The sequence below is a fragment of the Phaenicophaeus curvirostris genome, chromosome 1 (assembly GCF_032191515.1).
Source record: "Phaenicophaeus curvirostris isolate KB17595 chromosome 1, BPBGC_Pcur_1.0, whole genome shotgun sequence".
NCBI lineage: Eukaryota > Metazoa > Chordata > Aves > Cuculiformes > Cuculidae > Phaenicophaeus > Phaenicophaeus curvirostris.
The window spans coordinates 178,155,032-178,174,314 of record NC_091392.1 but is presented as its reverse complement, the minus strand read 5'-3'; the positions used below and the strand labels follow the sequence as shown (position 1 = coordinate 178,174,314).

The following is a 19,283-nucleotide window of genomic DNA, read 5'->3' as shown; positions in this document are numbered from 1 at the left end:
TTTCTGCTAGATTCAGTTATCAATTAATAAAATATTATAGTGATGACTCTACAGTATCGATAAACAGCCTTAGAGACAGTGGGAGCAGTAGGAACAAAATATTTAGAGACAAAGCAGAAGAATTTACAGAAAAAGAATCTGAATTTTCATTGCTAATCTGGCAAAGCAGGAGACATCTACCTGTAAAGTGAAAAATATATCTTGAAAAAGCTGGGACCTCCTCTCCAGCCCAGCCCAAGGTAAACGCTGAGAATGCATGCTGCAGCTCCCGCCTGCTCCCCAAGGAAACACACACAGAGATGTGTTTAGAGAGCTTTCTCCTTACTGCTCCAAGCTGCAAATGTTTAAAGGGGAAATCTTAATCTAAGAGGCAACCAAGAACGAGCCCCAAAGCGGAGGTTAACAGGAGAAGACAGCCATTTGATTCAAGTGTTTTCTGCCAGTGTTTGCCCCCTCCCCACACCCAAGTGTTGCTAAGATATAATATTATGTGATGTTCGAAGCTATCTGTAGGCACACTAACCCTTTGTTCCGCAGGGCAGCCGAGTTGTTCCTATGGAGAAGGAACAAACTGAGGCTAGACAGCCTTGGTGATTTCGAAAACATCAGCAATATAAACAGTAAGGTCCCCTCAAAAACACGTTTTATTAGTGGCACAAAGAAAGCCAAAAAGCAAAACCTAATCAGGCTGTAATTCTTGTGTTGGTGCAGACATTCCCACCAACTGCAAATGGAAGCCTTCACCACAGAACTCAATACAGGCAGACCAACTTCCAGAGTATCTCCTGTGAAAATATCTTGCCACTGAACACGTGCCCTATTAGTGAGGATTATGTATGTGCACACACTCCATGGATGACGACACCTTGTACAGACAGGGACACCTTTCCCCAGTGTTGTACTGCTGTGTGCATCAGATGCTGTAACCAGTACCAAAAAAAAAGCATTTTGGGAAAATTAAAATCCTTGAAACATAAATGAAGATATCTGTTTAACTCCATAAGCACTAAATATTACTTGGCCAGTGGATACTAGAAATAGATCTTAATTTACTAGAAATAAGGTGTCATTAGAATAGTAGTATGGATTTCTGTGAATTACCCTCCAAACCAGGTAAATTTCTTAGGCTTAAAGTAATGAAAGAGACAAGCAGTTTTTATACCCTTCTTCCCTTACACAGTTAAATGCAAATTCTGCTTTACAGTCATATTCTTGATATCTCCTTGCATACACAGCTGATACGCCACCTACTGCAAACTGGAGCTGACAGTCGGAGCAATGCTAGCAGCGTTTCCATTCCAACATCGTGCCGGAGCTGAATAGAGGTGGTTTGTCTTAAAACCCTCCCTGCGAGCTCACAAGAACAAAGCAAGATAGCTGGCTTTTTGTCCTAGCTACGATAATGGAAAGGAAAATAAGCAGAAGAGAAAAGGAATGCGAAGAAAAACACAACAACTCTGAAGGCTCTGAGCAAGACAAGGACTATAAAACGTCTCTGATAACTCTGAATGTTGGTGGCTATCTTTATATCACACAAAAACAGACACTAACTAGGTATCCAGATTCTTTTCTGGAAGGGATCATAAATGGAAAAATAATGTGCCCATTCGATGCAGATGGTCATTACTTCATAGACAGAGATGGACTCCTTTTCAGACACATTCTCAACTTCCTACGAAATGGAGAACTTCTTCTACCAGAAGGGTTTCGAGAAAATCAACTTTTGGCACAAGAAGCAGATTTTTTCCAGCTTAAGGTACTCTCGGATGCAGTGAAATCAAGGTGGGAGAAGGAACAGCTAGCATCTCGAGAGACTACTTTCCTGGAAATAACTGACAGCCACGACCGTTCACAAGGACTTAGAATCTTTTGTAATGCTCCCGATTTCATTGCAAAAATAAAATCCAGAATTGTACTTGTGTCCAAAAGCAGGCTGGATGGATTTCCAGAGGAATTTTCAGTATCTTCAAATATTATTCAGTTCAAGTACTTCATAAAGTCTGAAAACGGCACACGGCTGGTACTGAAGGAGGACAACACCTTTGTCTGCACCCTGGAAACTCTTAAGTTTGAAGCTATAATGACAGCCTTAAAATGTGGATTTAGACTGCTGACCAGTCTGGATTGTTCGAAAGGGTCAATTGTTCACAGTGATGCACTTCATTTTATCAAGTAATCACAGAGACTAAGGAAACGAACATGCAGCCAGTAAACCTCCTTGACCTGCAGCCTCCTGGCATCACAAATAATGTCTCTAACTAGCCTTGCACTGCAGAGCTCGGTTGCTAATCAATTGATGTGAGCTAATGGTATGTAAATCTCATAATGACATCCATCTCTGGCTTACTTAAGCTGAACAAAAATTTTATGCCTGAATTCAATAAAAATTATCTGCTAAATGCTGTAAACACAGACTGAATGCTTTATGCTATTTGTGATCTGTTTTCTCGATGTTGTCTTTCACCCACAGAGTCTAGCTGAATTTTTGTGTACTTGTATGACTGACACACATACACCTAACTGCTCTGCTGAACAGCAGCGAGAGTATTTTCATATAATAAGCAGGCTTAAACTATGTTTTGCTTATAACAAACTTAGAGTGGATTTTAGCTGGAATAAATGATTTTGAGTGTTCATTAGTGTTTATGCTAGTCTATTGTACCGAATTTGAAAAAAAAAGCAAGACTGCAAGAGGGTTTAAAATTAATCAATTTTATTTTCAAGTTAAATGATTTATTGGCTCACTTAAAACCAAATTTATAGCTGTGTTACTACACTAGTAACAACTGTCAAAAATATGTAAACCAACAAAATAATGTTGGGGGGATTAGTTCTGATACGGTAAATCAGTTGAATCTGCACAGAATACTAAATTTCCTATTAACTATATACCTATAAATGGATAATAAAGATGTTTGACATAAAGTTTCATGTAACAGGTTTCTAGTAATGACATCCTACAATGCTAAAGACACTATTTCCCACTAATAATTCGTGCTGATAAGGAAAGACAATTAACAGAGCCCTTGCTTTGCACAACGGCTTACTAAAACCAGATAGTACAAGTAGTTTTGAATAGACCACCTGATGGCATTTAGGCTGCATCACTCGTAAGTAACAGAATAAATACCTTATTTTTCCTCATCTCCACTATTTATCAAATCTTTTCAATTACATTTAAAAAAAAAAGTTTTAATAGCTTTTATGGAATGACTGTAACTAATTTAAATATACGCATTACAAACCTATCATTCCGCTGAAAAATCATCATAAAAGACAAAAAAGAAGCAGCACTAACTTTAAGTTTCAGCTTTGTCCATCATTGAACCCAACCAGGATTCACAGCTCAAAAGAACCCAGAATTCCAGTAAAATGCTATTAAAAAAGAAAAAATAACCAAGTAGTTTCTCAGCTTTCCCAAAACATGATTTTTTACAGAAAAATAATAAGAACGTAAACAAAAAGCAGTACAATCCACACTAGAAGTGACAACTGAGGAAAACAGCTAACACAAGACAGGCTGAGAAAGCTGTCTTTGGGATTTTAGATGAAACAAATCCATCCTTAGCAGAATTGGGCATGAAAATGCAAGGTCCATTTATCCTTCCAATGTGAAACTTGTAACATACCACACTTGTAACATACCACAGGTGGTGTTGAGTGCCTCACCAGAGCTGAATTAAGAGGAGGACTCTACCTCTCCAGACCAGTCAGCAGTGACTGAAACATATTCCAATATGATTTTATTCAAAGTGCAAATTCAACCTCTCCAAAATACTCTTATCAGAATGAACTCACTGTCCAGAAATTATTAACTTCTCAATGCAGCCCCCATGTTACAGACTTACGGGTCATAAAAGATGTGGTTCCAAGTGGAACTTCTCCAAACTGAACTGTTTATAACTCAGATCACTCTACGTTTCAGGCATACAAGCTGAAGAACAATCCATGTATCCCAAAACTTTTCTGAGTTTATCTGAATGCATTAACTATCTACAAAACCCAGATACATAGAAAAATACAATTCTTTACCTCTTTTACACTGCTAAGCAATCCCTAGAGCCAGAATTCCATCACTGTGTGGTCTTCTCTCCATCTCCTCAAATTATTTTTAAATTTGCATTTTAAAAAAAAAAATCATCATTAAGCACTAATCTTGTACGTACAAGGATCTCTAGGCCTTCTGTGAAATATAAATGTGAAAGTTGCCCTAACAGAAATCCAAAGTCCTGCTGATCTCCTAGGACAAGAACAAGAAACACTATCATACAGGATAACTACATGAAAAGCCCTTTGTGGACACAATTCTCTACATGAGCAAGAAAAAGCAACACAACAATCTAAAAGAGCTCCGTAACTAATCCACAAGTTTTAAAAGAAGCATGCTCTCAGCGCTGTCAAATACACAGCCTGCGTAAGCACAAAGTCTGGAGGAGGCTGTTGCTCCTAGGATGTCAAATCATCCATTTTCACTTAAATGCTTTTGGTTATAACCTTCACTTGCAATCATAGAACCATAGAATAACCAGGTTGGAAGAGACCCACCGGATCATCGAGTCTAACCATTCCTATCAAACACTAAACCATGCCCCTCAGCACCTCGTCCACCTGTCCCTTAAAAACCTCCAGGGAAGGTGACTCAACCACCTCCCTGGGCAGCCTGGGTTTGTACACAGACAAAACGACCTTCTTTACAATTAAAGACTGAGGCAAAGAAGGCATTAAGTACCTCAGCCTTTTCCTCATTCCCTGTCACTCTTGTTCCTTCTGCGTCCAATAGGGACTGTATGGTCTCCCTAGTCCTCCTTTTATTATTTTATAGAAAGATTTTTTGTTATCTTTCACAGACTTTGCCAATCTGATTTCTAGCTGAGCCTTAGCCCTTCTGATTTTTTCTCTACACAATCTCACTTCCCTCCTGTAGTCCACCCAAGAGGCCTGTCCCCTCTTCCAGAGCCCATAAACATTTCTCTTCTCCTTGATATCACTCAAGATCTCTCTGTTCAACCAAGCTGGCCTTCTCCCCTGCCGGCTTTTTTTCCGGAACATGGGGATGGCTTTCTCCTGAGCTGCTAGGATTTCCTTTTTGAAGAGCTCCCAGCACTCGTGGGCTCCCTTGAGTCACCTGCTGTAACACTAACGTCAATCTTGCCTTCTCTTCCCATTTTCATGAATGCTCATGCAATCCTACAAGTATGAGAGCTTGAAATTTGTACATGCCATCTCTGATCGAAGGTGCTTCACTCAGCTGTTTGAGTCACATAGCAAAACCAGAAGGCAGATGAGGGTAAAAAAATTCATTCTCTTCCCTGTCCGCATTGCACAAATCCACAACTAAATCGAATCTCACCATATTAGCTACAATCAGATACTTCGAACTACTTACAAACTTGAATAATTTTTCAAAAGAGCATAGTGGGTGTCTTGCTTTTGTATATGAAAATAGTGACCACATAAAATGTCCACACTGTGAATGTTTCCTTTTCACTCTGTAAATATAACATATCTTTCTTATGTTCAGTCACTCAGGTAGATACTGTTGTTCTACCACTCCAGTGTGTGCCAAAAAAACATACCTGGCTGTACATCTATTACCTTTTCTGTCTTTTCTTTAAGGTTAGAAATTGCATATTTAATACTACTATGACAATGAGAAAGCTGTAAAACCAAAAGCTTAAGTCAGAAATGCGAATAGTTGCTCTAACATTAGTCTGAATATGATGTGCATTTAAAGTATTTCTATTCATCATCTTCTCATTAAGAGCTGGACCACAATTAACTTACCAGAACAGTCCTACAAATCAGGAAGGAACAGAATCACAGGTTGTTTACGTTGGAAAAGACCTTTAGGATCATTGAGTCTAACCATAAACCTAACACTGCCAAGTCCACCACTAAACCTTGTCCCTAAGTGTCACATCTGCATACGTTTTAAATACTTCCAGTGACTCAACCACTTCCCTCAGCAGCCTGTTCCAGTGTTTGACAACCCTCTTGGTGAAGTCGTATTTCCTAATATCCAATCTAAACCTTCTTTGGCACAGCCAATGGCACAGCCATTTCCTCTTGCCCTATTGCTCCCTCATACACTTGGGCACCCATCTTTGACAGTATGCTGGCGTAGGTACCAACTATTGGTTAATTTCTACATAAGCTTTAATCCTCAGAGAGGCAGCGCTACATCAGACTAAGGTCTGTCTAGCCTAGTGTCCCTCAGTGACTGTGAAACGTCTCCATCCCTTGATGCTTCACATCTCTGGTCAGAATCCTCATTTTTGATTCAATGACCTTTGCATCCTTTCCCCTATCTTGTCTTCCCCTCCACATCATATGACTGCTTTCCATTTTTCTTCCACTGTTCACTCCGCCTTTCACCACATGGGTTGTTGGGCTTTGTTAAGGCTGGGCAGTAGCCTCACTCAAGAAGGGAAATCAATAAAGCCAGTGGCCAAAAGCCTAGGAAAGAATTCAAGAATCAGAAAAAACATGCACAATGATGCTCCCTTGAAGTACATCCTCAGCCTCCAGTCACTTACTGCCCAATGACCTCAAGAGCCAGATGTGGTTTCTTGGAGGTAGCCTCGATGCTGTGAAATACACAGGCCGTGCAACAAGGTCAAATTACAGCTCCAACTTCACACCTCCACCACCTGCTCACCCAGTAACCAGTGTCTCACAGCATGATAAATGCACTACTGACATTTTCAAACACTCATGTCTTATTTTAATGGTGTTTTTTGCATTTGTACCTACTACAACTGTGTAAGTGACAACCAGTCACTTCTTTTTTACATTAGTTAATATTTCCTTAGATCCTAATGGGGAAAACAAATTACATCATCTGCAGCAGTCAGTGGCATTGCTATTTTCACCTCCTACTTAAAAGCATCACAATGCTTCCATTCAGTAAGATGAGAACAGCTTAAGAAAATTCTCTTCTCCCCATTAGTATAAAAGCAGAATAAAGGCAGACAACAAATACTACAATTTAACAATAGCAGTGCCTCATCCATGAATTTATTTGGGCAGAAGGTTCACACTGATCCTAACTACTGACCAACCAGTTAGGACTGGGGGTGAAGGGGACAAGTTAACTCGGGTCTATGACAAAATAGATACTATTTTCTTAGGTTATAAGTATTTAATCTTTGCTAAATGACTATTGTGCAACCCTAATTTTGTCTCCTGTCCTGCAACACAGGGCAGAAATTCTTTGACTGACAGGAAAGTGACTACTAACTAAAACGTGAAGGTATTTGCATAAGAAGAGATAGGCCTGCACAATTCACTAGGTTGAAGCATAAGCAAATCAATAAGGCACGAGAAATTTAAAATCAGAAGACTAACATTATGGATTTTAATGACTTTTGAAAGAGACATTCTTTAAGTCTTTTGTACTGGAATATCACACAGACCATTGTCTCAAAACAGTCTCTATAAAATATCATCATTCACAATAAAATGCCAGAAAACAAGGAGCATGGCAAGAGCTGGAGAAGGTAGGAGGGTGATGTATGATGACACCTGAGGAACGCGGATGAGCAAGCATTCAGAAAAAGAAAGCACAGTTGCCTTTCTTTCCAAGAGAAATTGCATAATAACCTGTAGAACTAGACAGATTCTTTCTTTTCCTAAAAATGTGTGAAGTAGGAGTACCACACAGAGCTAAAGGAATAGTCTCGCAAAGCGCTGTTTCTGTCTGTGCAAGTAACAGGTTAACATCATTGCCATGATCATTTAACATCATGTTTGTTCATTTTAAGCTTCTGAAAAGAATACTGCTCTGCCACTGCAGGAACAAAACTGTTCACAAAACTGGTCCAATAATAATAGCTGTAAACAGCAGTTACTCATTTAAAACACTTTTAGGACATGACGACAAGCAAGTTCAACATGTTAAGGTTTCCAAACCTAGCAGTTAAAAGATGACTGTTACAAATCGAGCCAACCTGATGGTCTATAAACTTCTCCTGGTAATGCTAAAAGTGACAGTAGGATTGCCTTGTTTACTGGGGATGTGACTTTGGGGGACATAACCTTAGAGTTCATGAAACCCACCATCCATCTGGATGTTAAAGGGGAAATCCACTAGTTCCATCTCAAGCATTATTTCAGTTACCTGAAACACTAGATCTTTTTTTTTTTTGGTCTTTACACCACCCCACTCCAAGTTTTCAACAGTAGCTTTGTTCTAGGTATGGAAAAAGGCTGACCAAAAGGAGGAGGTAAGTCGTCTTGGTCACATCTCCTGAAGGGAGATTTGGCATCCTGTGTAAGCTGCCTTCACCAGCTGTAGAAGCACACCAAGAAGATGAGAATTCAATTTGAAAAGCTCAAGGCTGCTTTCCCTGGAAATGCCCCAGGAAGATGAGGATCCAAGAGGCTTGCTAGAGCTGTGGGCACAATGCTCACAGAAGCTTACAGTGCTGGACTCCTGGAATAGCAAGAGCAGGTAGGAAGCAGTGTGGTGAGAGAGCCTACAATACCTGAGCACTAGGAGATAAAGTGGAGGGTCAAGGGATTGTGTGTCAGTGACTGTCACCTGGGGGTCTTGGGCTTATGGAGCTAGCACAGATACACAAAGGTTTCACAACACAAGTAACATCTCATTACCCTGAAATCACTAGATTTATTTTAAAAAATAATAAAAAATAAATTTCTCCTTTTGTTTTCATACGGAAGGTTTCAGACAGGTAATTTTCTTGGTTTTGCAGCAAAAGGCAGAGGAACAGAGTGATTGCTTTTGTAAAAAGAAAATCTCAAGCAACAAATCTACTGCTGCAGCTCCACAGAAAACTGCTTGTTATCTCAAAGGAGGTTCTTGATTTTGAACCACAGTGAACAGATGAATTTAAAAAAGAACAGGTCAGATGTGGGTACAGACTTTCTCAATTAGGGAGAAAAAATTAAGCAAACAAACTAGCAATGAACAGGCTAAGCATCAAAAAACGTAAACAGATCAAGCAACTGTAGCACCAAACCCAGTCATTTATTGCCTCTCTACTGCTTAAATAAAGCCTTTGGCAAGTATTAAGGATGAAGCAGCACATTTTCTCAATGCTGAAACTGGTAATGTCAAGAGAAAATAAATTAAAGGTCCTGCAAGCCAGGTCGATAAGAACAAGCTAAACAGGAAAGAAAAGGTAATCTCGGGTTAGGAGTCTTATCAATAGCTAACTTTATTTAAGGCCTGCAGCATTGCCAAGTGTTGTGGTATTTCCAACACATTTTCTAAAATGAACAGTAAATACCACTCTTTCCCACAGGGCAGAGATCTAGCACGCAGGCTATTTTATGCCTTCTTACATGATGATAAAAGTCCACCTTGATAAGACTTTTCTGCCACATGCAGATGATGATTTTAGAGTTTTCACACAAAGTACAGTGCACAAATCCCTCAGACAAGCTGCATGAGTAAGACAATATGCTGTAGCACAGCTACACTCTGTTCCTGCTCCTATATCACCACAGCTGTTGGCAAGATGCTGGGGCTGGAAAAGCCTTATAGCTCAGGAAGAGCACCAAATGAGCTCTGCTAGACTGTTTTCAGACAGAGCCTGAGAGCAACAGTACTGGATCAGGCTAAAGGTCTGTTTTGCTCAGCACTGTGACTCCAGCAAAGTGGCCAAAAGCAGATATCGATGAAGAAGCCTAAAGGCAGAGCAGACACACAATTCTCCTACTGGGTACACAATCCAGTATCCACGAGGCTTTTGCAGCTTAAGGTCTCTTAAATCAGGTGTTCTTTCATCTTACTACCCTGTGGTAGGTTTTCTTTCACATACCTCTTGGGTCTCCCTTCAGGGTCATGTAAGCCTTTAGCAAATATCACCTTTACATCCACATCTTCTGGCAAGGAATTCAACAGCTCAATTATATTCTGAGTGCAGAATCACCTCTTTTTATTAACTTTGAAACTGCCTCCTGCTAGCATTACATCTGCTACAACCCAGTCTTGTACTGGCCAAGGCAGCAAGCATTTGATCTCCCTCTTTCCCTTTGATCCATCGTTCAAGGCTCTAATTTGCAATCCTGCAAAGGTCTGAACCCATCAAATGTGATCGTGCTGGTAGGTGGGTGAACTGCAATCATCAGCAAAATCCCTCATGGAAGACAAACAGAATCTGTGGAGTCACGATGTGCAATGCCAGGCACAACTGAAATTCCTGGGATTTCTCAACAGTCAGAAGGGACTCTGATACGAGCCAAAAGCACGCTTCTTAGTGTAATACTTGAACAAGATGAACGCGGACTTTGCTGAAAAACAGAACAGGCTTGTGGGATTAACTCCTGCTGATTTATATCAGGTTCTGTTCCCAGGATAGGGACTGTAAGACCGTAAATACATCAGTGCTGCTTAGGCAAACATAAACATTAGAATATTCATACAGTATACCGAAATAAATTGCCAGACCCAAAGGACACTAATGCAAATTATGCAAGTTCTTAAAAAAACGTAACTCCAGTTAGTGTTGGCCTCTATTAAATCCCCACCCTTTTTGCTGTTCTACCAGTGTTCCCCGATTCTCCACAATGTTTATTATAACCAGTATGGTAGCCTTCCATTACATATAACTTAAAGCAGGAATTGTTGTTTCTTTGTGTTTTAAGAGCTACAATTAGAGTCTCGTTACCGAGTATAGCTCCTAGGAAACTACTGGGAAGCTGTTATGATAAGTTTTGTTGCGTTTAAAAACCAGGTATTTTTGAGACAAAAAACTGTTTCCATGGCTTGAAAATGGCAGATTCCATAACTAAGGTATCTTTGCATTGAGCTTTGAGTTAGTATTTGAATTAACTGTTTTATTCCTCCTGATGATATTTTTAAGTTAGGATTTCGTTTTAAAAGTATAATTAACATAAATTAACTGGTTTAAAGTGGATGAAATAAAATTGCATTTAGCAAGTCTATACAGTTCTCATAACGTAAGAACCGCGTGCCTTTAACAAAAAAATGCTGATCTTACTATAGGCAGCTCAGTGTTTATAAAAATGCTTACAGTAATCTCGAATATTCTGCACGCGTATAATCAACACTTGAATTTTACTGCAATATCAAAAAATGAAGCAAGTGCAATTTGAGTGTTGCGTATTTGTCAAACACGTACATTCATAACTGGCAAAATTCTAATACTAGGCTCATACTATTTTGTCTGCAGCAGCTAAGATAATTTATTCCTTTTACCCAAAGTCAAATCAGAAATTATCCCAATGGTGCTTCTTCTTTCACTAGAAGACATCCGTATTACTCACTGGCAGGTTTAGGGAAAAGAGATGACTAACACCTTGTTCTAAAGCATGCTAAGTACTGAAGGCTGCCCTTTGCTATAAACTTACATCAAAGGATTTAAGAGATGAAATTTGGATACCACAGGAGTTCAATTGGCTTGAAGTGGGCTCAGGAATCTGAGCTAGTAGGCTGCACATTAACACTGCTGGATGTACGCAATCTTGCAGAAAAAGGTGCACCTGTAGTTGGTGTACAGAGCTGATACCTCTACTTCCCCCGAAAAAGCAATACTATGCTTTCAAAACCACATTCTTAAAGCCTAGGCAACGTTCTAATCAGTTGCTGCCCATACAACTTTCATTTAACATACTTCCACAAGGACAGTGCATAATTAAATTCTTTCTTAGGCAAGAATGCATTCCTTTACCGTATCATTATCAACAAACTACACTCAGGGCAGCAGCTTCTGGGTATTTCTATTTGATCATACTTTAACTGGCAGAAACACTTGCTTATCACAGCTTCTGTAACCTCAACAGCACTTACAGGTAGGTGCAAGCAAATTCATAACCAAACAGGAGCAACATGTACATGTTTGGGTTTAAATCACTTGCTCAGCATCATATAGGAACAAGATGAGCCAATTCTCATTTCTTTTTCCTTTAGCTGAGTGCATATTTTGCTAAACCCCTTTCATATTTAACAGAAACCAGCCTTCCAGCACTAAACAACATTGGCTGAATCCCCAAGCATTGCTTATCGCAGGCACTAATCAAACAGGATTTTTGTACGGAAAAAGTGACCTAAAATTGACAAACTGCATGTGCAAAAGGAGCTCAAATTTAGTTTAGTTGAACGTGTTTCAGATACGCCTTCCTGAATATTTTGACTGTAGCACACCATCATTACGTTATGAACACTAGAAGTTTACACGTGCTCAAAAGCCAATGGGGATACTTCATAGAGGAAGATCCATGAGAGCCCATTAAATAAGACACCATTACTTCACGATCTGGATCTCTCCAAGTGGCAAATCAATAAAGGCTAGAAGTATTCTGGGGAGAAACCACTATGCTTCTGTGTTGTTCTTACCCTCTTCTCAAGGCAACTGCAATTGGCCACCACTGAGGACAGGACACCATCTAGAAGATCTCTGGTCTGGTCCAGTACCACATTGCCTCTTTCCAAGTGCTACCCAAGCAGACTGGCAACACTAGTAACAGCTGCCTTTTTGGTAAGTGGTTTACAACCCACTCACCAATAAACATGATTAAAAATGTCATAAATAATCCTAACGATCTAGGACACAATAAATTCTGAAAACTGACAGTATCCTCTCCATGGAAATACACGGGGGAGCTTTTTAAGGACATAAGTCAAGGGATTTCTGAATGCTGTCTCATTCGTTTCCTTTATTTACTTTCTAACTACGAACATGGAAAAGGTCATCTGAGTTCCACACTGATTTTCAGAAAAAAGTGAATACGCAAAGAAGCACAACTGATGGCTGAGAGCCTTCCTTTAAATGCCCTAGTGTAACCAACTACCATCACTCTAAAACTGAATCCACAACCAGCTTTATTCCATCAAATGGGTTTAGCACTCATCTTGCCAGCGTGTTTAAACAGCTCACAGAATACAGTAACTCATTCTTCTGACAGAAGCAATAATATAAACACGAGGCCATCTTATGCAATATTCACTGAACAAAGAGACACCAAGAGTGAAAAGCACACAGTTCAATTATTCAAATGCAAACTGAAACAGAATATAAAAAAAAAACCAAAAGCCAAGCAAAACCAAGGGTGCATCCCTACAACTCAAGAACATTAGAGAAATGCAATGCAAGTATCAAAATTCTGATTCATTTTAGCAGTTAAACTCTCAGGACCTGCCTTACATGCGATATCCACAGCACCGAGTCTTAATTATTAAGTGGTATAAAACACTTATCTCTAGAAAGTAGCTTTTCATAACCTTAAAGCTGCACCACAATTAACATATAACCAGAATGAACAGGTTTTAACAAGTAACTGAAAAAAATTGCAAGCTATAAAACACACCCTGGATTCAGTACAAGTCTACAAATTATCACAGAATCACAGAATAACCAGGTTATGACATTTCTAACTCTTGTCTTCTGACATGCTTAAGCCAGCATAATAAAAAGCACCTCAATATTACAAAGAATTCCCTCCTACAAAAAACCACAAACCCTACTCCTAGTCAGACACCAAGTACTTTTGAAAACATCTGCTGCTAAAATGCAATTCAAATAAAAGTCAAATATAAGAAAAAATACTTCCCCATGTTAAAGTGTCTGAAAAATTACTTTCAAGAAGACATTCTGAAAACCCACTAGCATTAGTCCTATGTTTAGGAATTGCCTTTTAAGAAAAGCAGGGGTATGAGAGTCCTTCCTGACCACCTACTCTCTCTGCCTTTACCACATCCAAGTACCAGCACTATTTAATCCACGTGCACCAGTGGTAATCCTTCTACTAACAAGTATAAGATTCATCTATATGTTTTGTGTTAGCTCTGTCTCACTTAACAGGTTCACAGGCTTTTGCTAACATTGGCACTTATTTGCACTAGTACACTGATGATATTTTTGAAACACCTCTTTAATAAAAGCAGAAAAGGTTTTTTTTCTTTATTAAACACTACTTGACACTGTATGATTATCACGCTGTTGTCTACCTATCAGGGTATTTCAGTAATCTTAAGTCCAAAGGCTTTCACAGAAGTGAAGGGAGCAGGCTAGGAACACACAGCCTCAAAAGAGCTCTGCTGCGGAGTTACACTTGCATGCCCCTATGCTAGAATAAGACTTTCTGGAATCACCTCCTTCAGTTACTACAAAAGAAATCTGCACAGACTAGCTCTGACCTGAAATAAAAGCTTTAGGATTTAGGGAGCCTTAGAAACCTCTCCGATATAAGCATGTTGCCCATTTCATAAAAGAATACCGGTCAAAGGGCAATACTTCTATTTGCTACTCTGAAAAGTGTAAAAAACCAAACAAAAATATTTTCACTACAGCCACTGCAGTTTGAGAAGCACCTTTAGAACTTTTAACTGTACTTAAGACATTGTTGGGCTGACTAATAGATAAATGCTGGGTAATACCAGTGAACTGACAATTTTTGACATTTTCCAAAGAATTTATAAAACTTTCACAAAAAAAAATTTTTCATTAGAAGAATTGAATATCATTAGAAAAACTGAATAAAATACAATGCTAGAACACTATTTTTCTGACTGCTTAGTTTATGTAATTAAAATCAAACAACAAGAGATTTGGAAATTTGCGACAAACTTTCCAATCAAGAGTAAAGAATTCAAACTCAAAGATACACATAATGAACCTAAAAGAGTTGAGAAATTTAAAAATAAGTCTAAAATAATATTCAAAAGAATATCACACTTCTAAAACTCTCCCTTATCATTCTTCCCTTTCATTTCAATAAAAAATATTAATAATTTATATTTGGTCACAGCAGCAGGTTATGAAGTCATTTTTCAATTTTCAATATTTTAGACATATAACGAAAAATACTCTATTTGTTAATTCTAATAATTTCTTGAAAAGTAAAACCAAAAAGGTGCAGTCATAAGTAATTTCTTAAATGTTTCAAAGAAAGTGTCCACACTCACCAGCACTGCTGCTTTCAGATTTTTCTTCTGATTGGCTTTCTGGAAAAAAAAAACAACAAACAAGTGAATAAGAAAGGAATGTAATGTTTCCATGTTGGTTATTTGAAATTACAACAAAAGAGTGGGTAGCAAAGCAAAGAATGATAAATTATGATAATATCACCATTGCTGGGTTTGATTACTGTCTATAAATTTACTTTCTGAAGAATAATTTGCCCTAGGGAGCAACAAAACCAAAAAAAAATCTCCTGTAGTGCCCAAACTGACAACCTAAATGAGATAAATCCATTACAACTCAAGACTGAGCTCTGCAGGAACAAAGTTACACATTTATGCAAAATCAGTAGTAAGGTTATACTTAAGCAATGAATATATCCATGTATCTCACTGCTTACTCTAGATAAATGAATATTATTTTTGTATATTGAAAAAAAAATAATCAGGGTTCTGCAGAAGAATGCTCTTAACTGGCATCAAGCAATTTGTTCTAATTTGATCAACTTTTTCTCTACCCTTTCTGCAGGTCACACGTGGATTTATTTCTTCAATCTTTTCCCTTTCTGATCATTGGCCCTCAGACATTACTATACCCCAAACTGTCTGGTACAAAAAAAAAAATGCATAATCAGATATGTTTCAGGTTCCACACAGTAAAGAATCTTAGAATCATAGAGCAGTCTGGGTTGGAAAGTACCTTAAAAACCATCTATTTCCAACCCTCCTGCCATGGGCAAGGACACCTCCCACTAGATCAAGTTGCTCAAAATCTCATCCAACCTGGCCTTGAACACCTCTAGGAATGGCACATCCATGACTTGCCTGGGCAACCTGTGCCAGAGCCTCACTACCCTCAGAGGAAAAAAATTCTTTCCAATACCTAATCTAAACTCACCCTCTTTCAGCTTAAAATGTTATCACTCATCCTATTACTGCACTCCCTGATAAAAAGCTCCTCCCTAGTTTTCCCGTAGGTCCACCTTATGTACTGGAAGGCTGCTTTAAAGTCTCCCCAGAGCCTTCTCTTCTCTAGGCTGAACAATCCCAGTTCTCTCAGCCTCTCCGCCTATGCGAAGCGTTCCAGCCCTGTGATCATCTCTATGGCCCTCCTCTGGACTCACTCCAACAGATCCGTGTCCTTCCTATGCTGAGGACTCTAGAACTGAATGCAGTAGGACAGATGAGGCCCACACAAGAGTAGAGGAGTAGAGGAGCAGAATCACCTCCCTCGCCCTGCTGGCCACACTTCTTTTGATGCAGCCCAGCATACAGTTGGCCATCTGGGCTGCAAGTGCACATTGCTGGATCATGTTGAGCTTTTCATGTAGCAGCACCCCTGAGTCCTCCTCTTCAGGGATGCTCTCAATCCATTCCCTGCCCAAAGTACGTATGAAGGAAAAACCTACACACAAGTGTTGCAAAATGCTTGCCAAAAAATTATCATTCTCATGAAGACAACAGATCCAGAAACATCTCCTGTATGCAATTCCAATCCAGTATTTCAAGACATGGCAGCTGTGGGATGTATTTTGGTAAACTGAGTTCTATTATTTACAAAGACCCAATAAAGGAAATCCCTATCTAAATTTGTTGATCTGAAATGTGATTGTTTCTCCTACATTCCTCCTTTTTACTCATCTTTTAAAGTAGAAAATAAAAAGAACATTTTCACTTACCTGAAATACAGCTAAAAATGGCAAAACCAAGTAAAAATACAGTAAAGTATACTTGTCCTTAGCTTTCAACGCAGAGATGTCACAGCTATTATTACAGACTATTTGCTCACAAGCAAGAGTGAATTACTGCTCTAACTCTGACAGTAATTTTTGAGTTCGGTTAGTCAGATTGTTCCTACCATTTACAGGCTGGCTATTAACAGAACTGAAAACATCAAATATTCTACAAAAGCTTTTTCTTGCCACTGGTTTTTACTGGCTTCTATGGCTGATGGCCCTGTTTACTCACTGAGACAGCTGACAGCCTAAGGACAGCTGCAAATGGGAAAGAAAAGTATTTCATAGATCCTTCTTTCTTTAACGGTGGCTGTCATTAGTCATAGCTGAAGGCACGTGCTTTCTCACTGAGAAAACATCGTTCTATAGCCTCTTACCACCCATAAGCATTCACAAAGCAAGTTAAAATCACTGCCAAATTTCAGATATATGTACAGGACAGCCTTCTTGCAGAAAAACATGTATTTTCTCATTGACATTTTTTTGTTTCTATTTAGCAGTTTTACAGCATAATGTTATTACCCAGCCAATGCAAGGAAACATTCAGTGCACACAGAGGTAGCAAAGATAATGCAATGAAGAATGCGCAGACACACAAAGGTATCAACCTCTGCCTGGACTGATATGTAGAATCATAGAATAACCAGGTTGGAAGAGACCCACCGGATCATCGAGTCCAACCATTCCTATCAAACACTAAACCATGCCCCTTAGCACCTCATCCACCTGTGCCTTAAACACCTCCAGGGAAGGGGACTCAACCACCTCCCTGGGTAGCCGGTTCCAATGCCCAATGACCCTTTCTGTGAAGAATTTTTTCCTAATGTCCAGCCTAAACCTCCCCTGGCGGAGCTTGAGGCCATTCCCCCTTGTCCTGTCCCCCACCACTTGGGAGAAGAGGCCAGCTCCCTCCTCTCTACAACCTCCTTTCAGGTAGTTGTAGAGAGCAATGAGGTCTCCCCTCAGCCTCCTCTTCTCCAGGCTAAACAAGCCCAGCTCTCTCAGCCGCTCCTCATAAGGCCTGTTCTCCAGCCCCTTCACCAGCTTTGTTGCTCTTCTCTGGACTCTCTCCAGAGCCTCAACATCCTTCTTGTGGTGAGGGGCCCAGAACTGAACACAGGATTCAAGGAGCGGTCTCACCAGTGCCGAGTACAGAGGGAGAATAACCTCCCTGGACCTGCTGGTCACGCCGTTTCTGATACAAGCCAAGATGCCATTGGCCTTCTTGGCCACCTGGGCACACTGCTGGCTCATGTTCAGTCGGCTGTCAACCAACATCCCCAGGTCCCTCTCCTCCAGGCAGCTTTCCAGCCAGACTTCTCCTAGTCTGTAGCACTGCACAGGGTTGTTGTGCCCCAAGTGCAGGACCCGGCATTTGGCCTTGTTAAACCTCACGCCACTGGACTCAGCCCACGGGTCCAGCCTGTTCAGATCCCTTTGCAGAGCCTCCCTACCGTCCAGCAGATCAACACTTCCACCCAGCTTAGTGTCGCCCGCAAACTTGCTAAGGGTGCACTCGATGCCTTCATCCAGGTCAGGGCTGGACCCAGCACTGAGCCCTGGAGAACCCCACTTGTCGCTGGCCTCCAGCTGGATTTCACACCATTTCCCACCACTCTCTGGGCCCGGCCAGCCAACCAGTTTTCCACCCAGGAGAGAGTCCACCTGTCCAGGCCAGAGGCTGACAGTTTCCCAAGCAGAATGCTGTGAGAAACTGTGTCAAAGGCTTTACTGAAGTCCAGGAAGACCACATCCACAGCCTTCCCCTCATCCAGCAGACGAGTCACTTTGTCATAGAAGGTGATCAGGTTAGTTTGGCAAGACCTGCCTTTTGTGAACCCATATTGATTGGGCTTGATCACCTGGTTCTCTTGCATGTGCTTCATGATAGCACTCCAGATCACCTGTTCCATGACATTCCCTGGCACTGAGGTCAGACTGACAGGCCTGTAGTTCCCTGGGTCCTCCCTGCGACCCTTCTTGTAGATGGGCACAACATCAGCCAGCCTCCAGTCCCGTGGGACTTCCCCAGTCTTCCAGGACTGTTGGAAGATGATGGAAAGGGGTTTGGCCAGCACATCCACCAGCTCCTTCAATACCCTTGGATGAATCCCATCCGGCCCCATAGACTCGTGAGTGTCTAGTCAGGCTAGCAAGGCTCTGACCACCTCCTCTGGGATCATGGGAGCCTAATTTTGCTCCTCTAGCTCCTGGGTTTGTACACAGACGGAACGACTTTCTTTACAATTAAAGACTGAGGCAAAGAAGGCATTAAGTACCTCAGCCTTTTCCTCATCCCCTGTCACTGTTGTTCCTTCTGCATCCAATAGGGACTGTATGGTCTCCCTAGTCCTCCTTTTATTATTTATATATTTATAGAAAGATTTTTTTGTTATCTTTCACAGACTTTTCCAATCTGATTTCTAGTTGAGCCTTAGCCCTTCTGATTTTTTCTCTACACAATCTCACTTCCCTCCTGCAGTCCACCCAAGAGGCCTGTCCCCTCTTCCAGAGCCCATAAACGTTTCTCCTCTTCTTGATATCACTCAAGATCCCTCTGTTCAACCAAGCTGGTTTTCTCCCCTGCCAACGTTCTTTCCAGAACATGAGGATGGCTTTCTCCTGAGCTGCTAGGATTTCCTTTTTGAAGAGCTCCCAGCCTT

General features: G+C 40.4%; 2 protein-coding genes across 3 annotated transcripts in view; one reads left to right on the top strand and one right to left on the bottom strand.

Moving 5' to 3' along the window:
• The window catches only part of GTF2F2 (general transcription factor IIF subunit 2), a 104,066-nt gene that overhangs the window by 61,764 nt on the left and 23,019 nt on the right, over positions 1–19,283 (bottom strand). Inside the window, exon 5 of one of the 2 annotated variants that reach the window (XM_069881296.1) lies at positions 14,891–14,929. The exons of the other annotated variant lie outside the window; for it this stretch is intronic. Coding sequence (XP_069737397.1) covers positions 14,891–14,929 — 39 coding nt within the window. The remainder of the gene's footprint in view (positions 1–14,890; positions 14,930–19,283) is intronic. 2 annotated transcript variants of the gene reach the window in all.
• KCTD4 (potassium channel tetramerization domain containing 4) lies at positions 1,250–2,672 on the top strand. Its single transcript, XM_069881307.1, has one exon. The coding sequence runs from the start codon at positions 1,403–1,405 to the stop codon at positions 2,174–2,176; it is 774 nt and encodes a 257-aa protein (XP_069737408.1). The 5' UTR covers positions 1,250–1,402; the 3' UTR covers positions 2,177–2,672.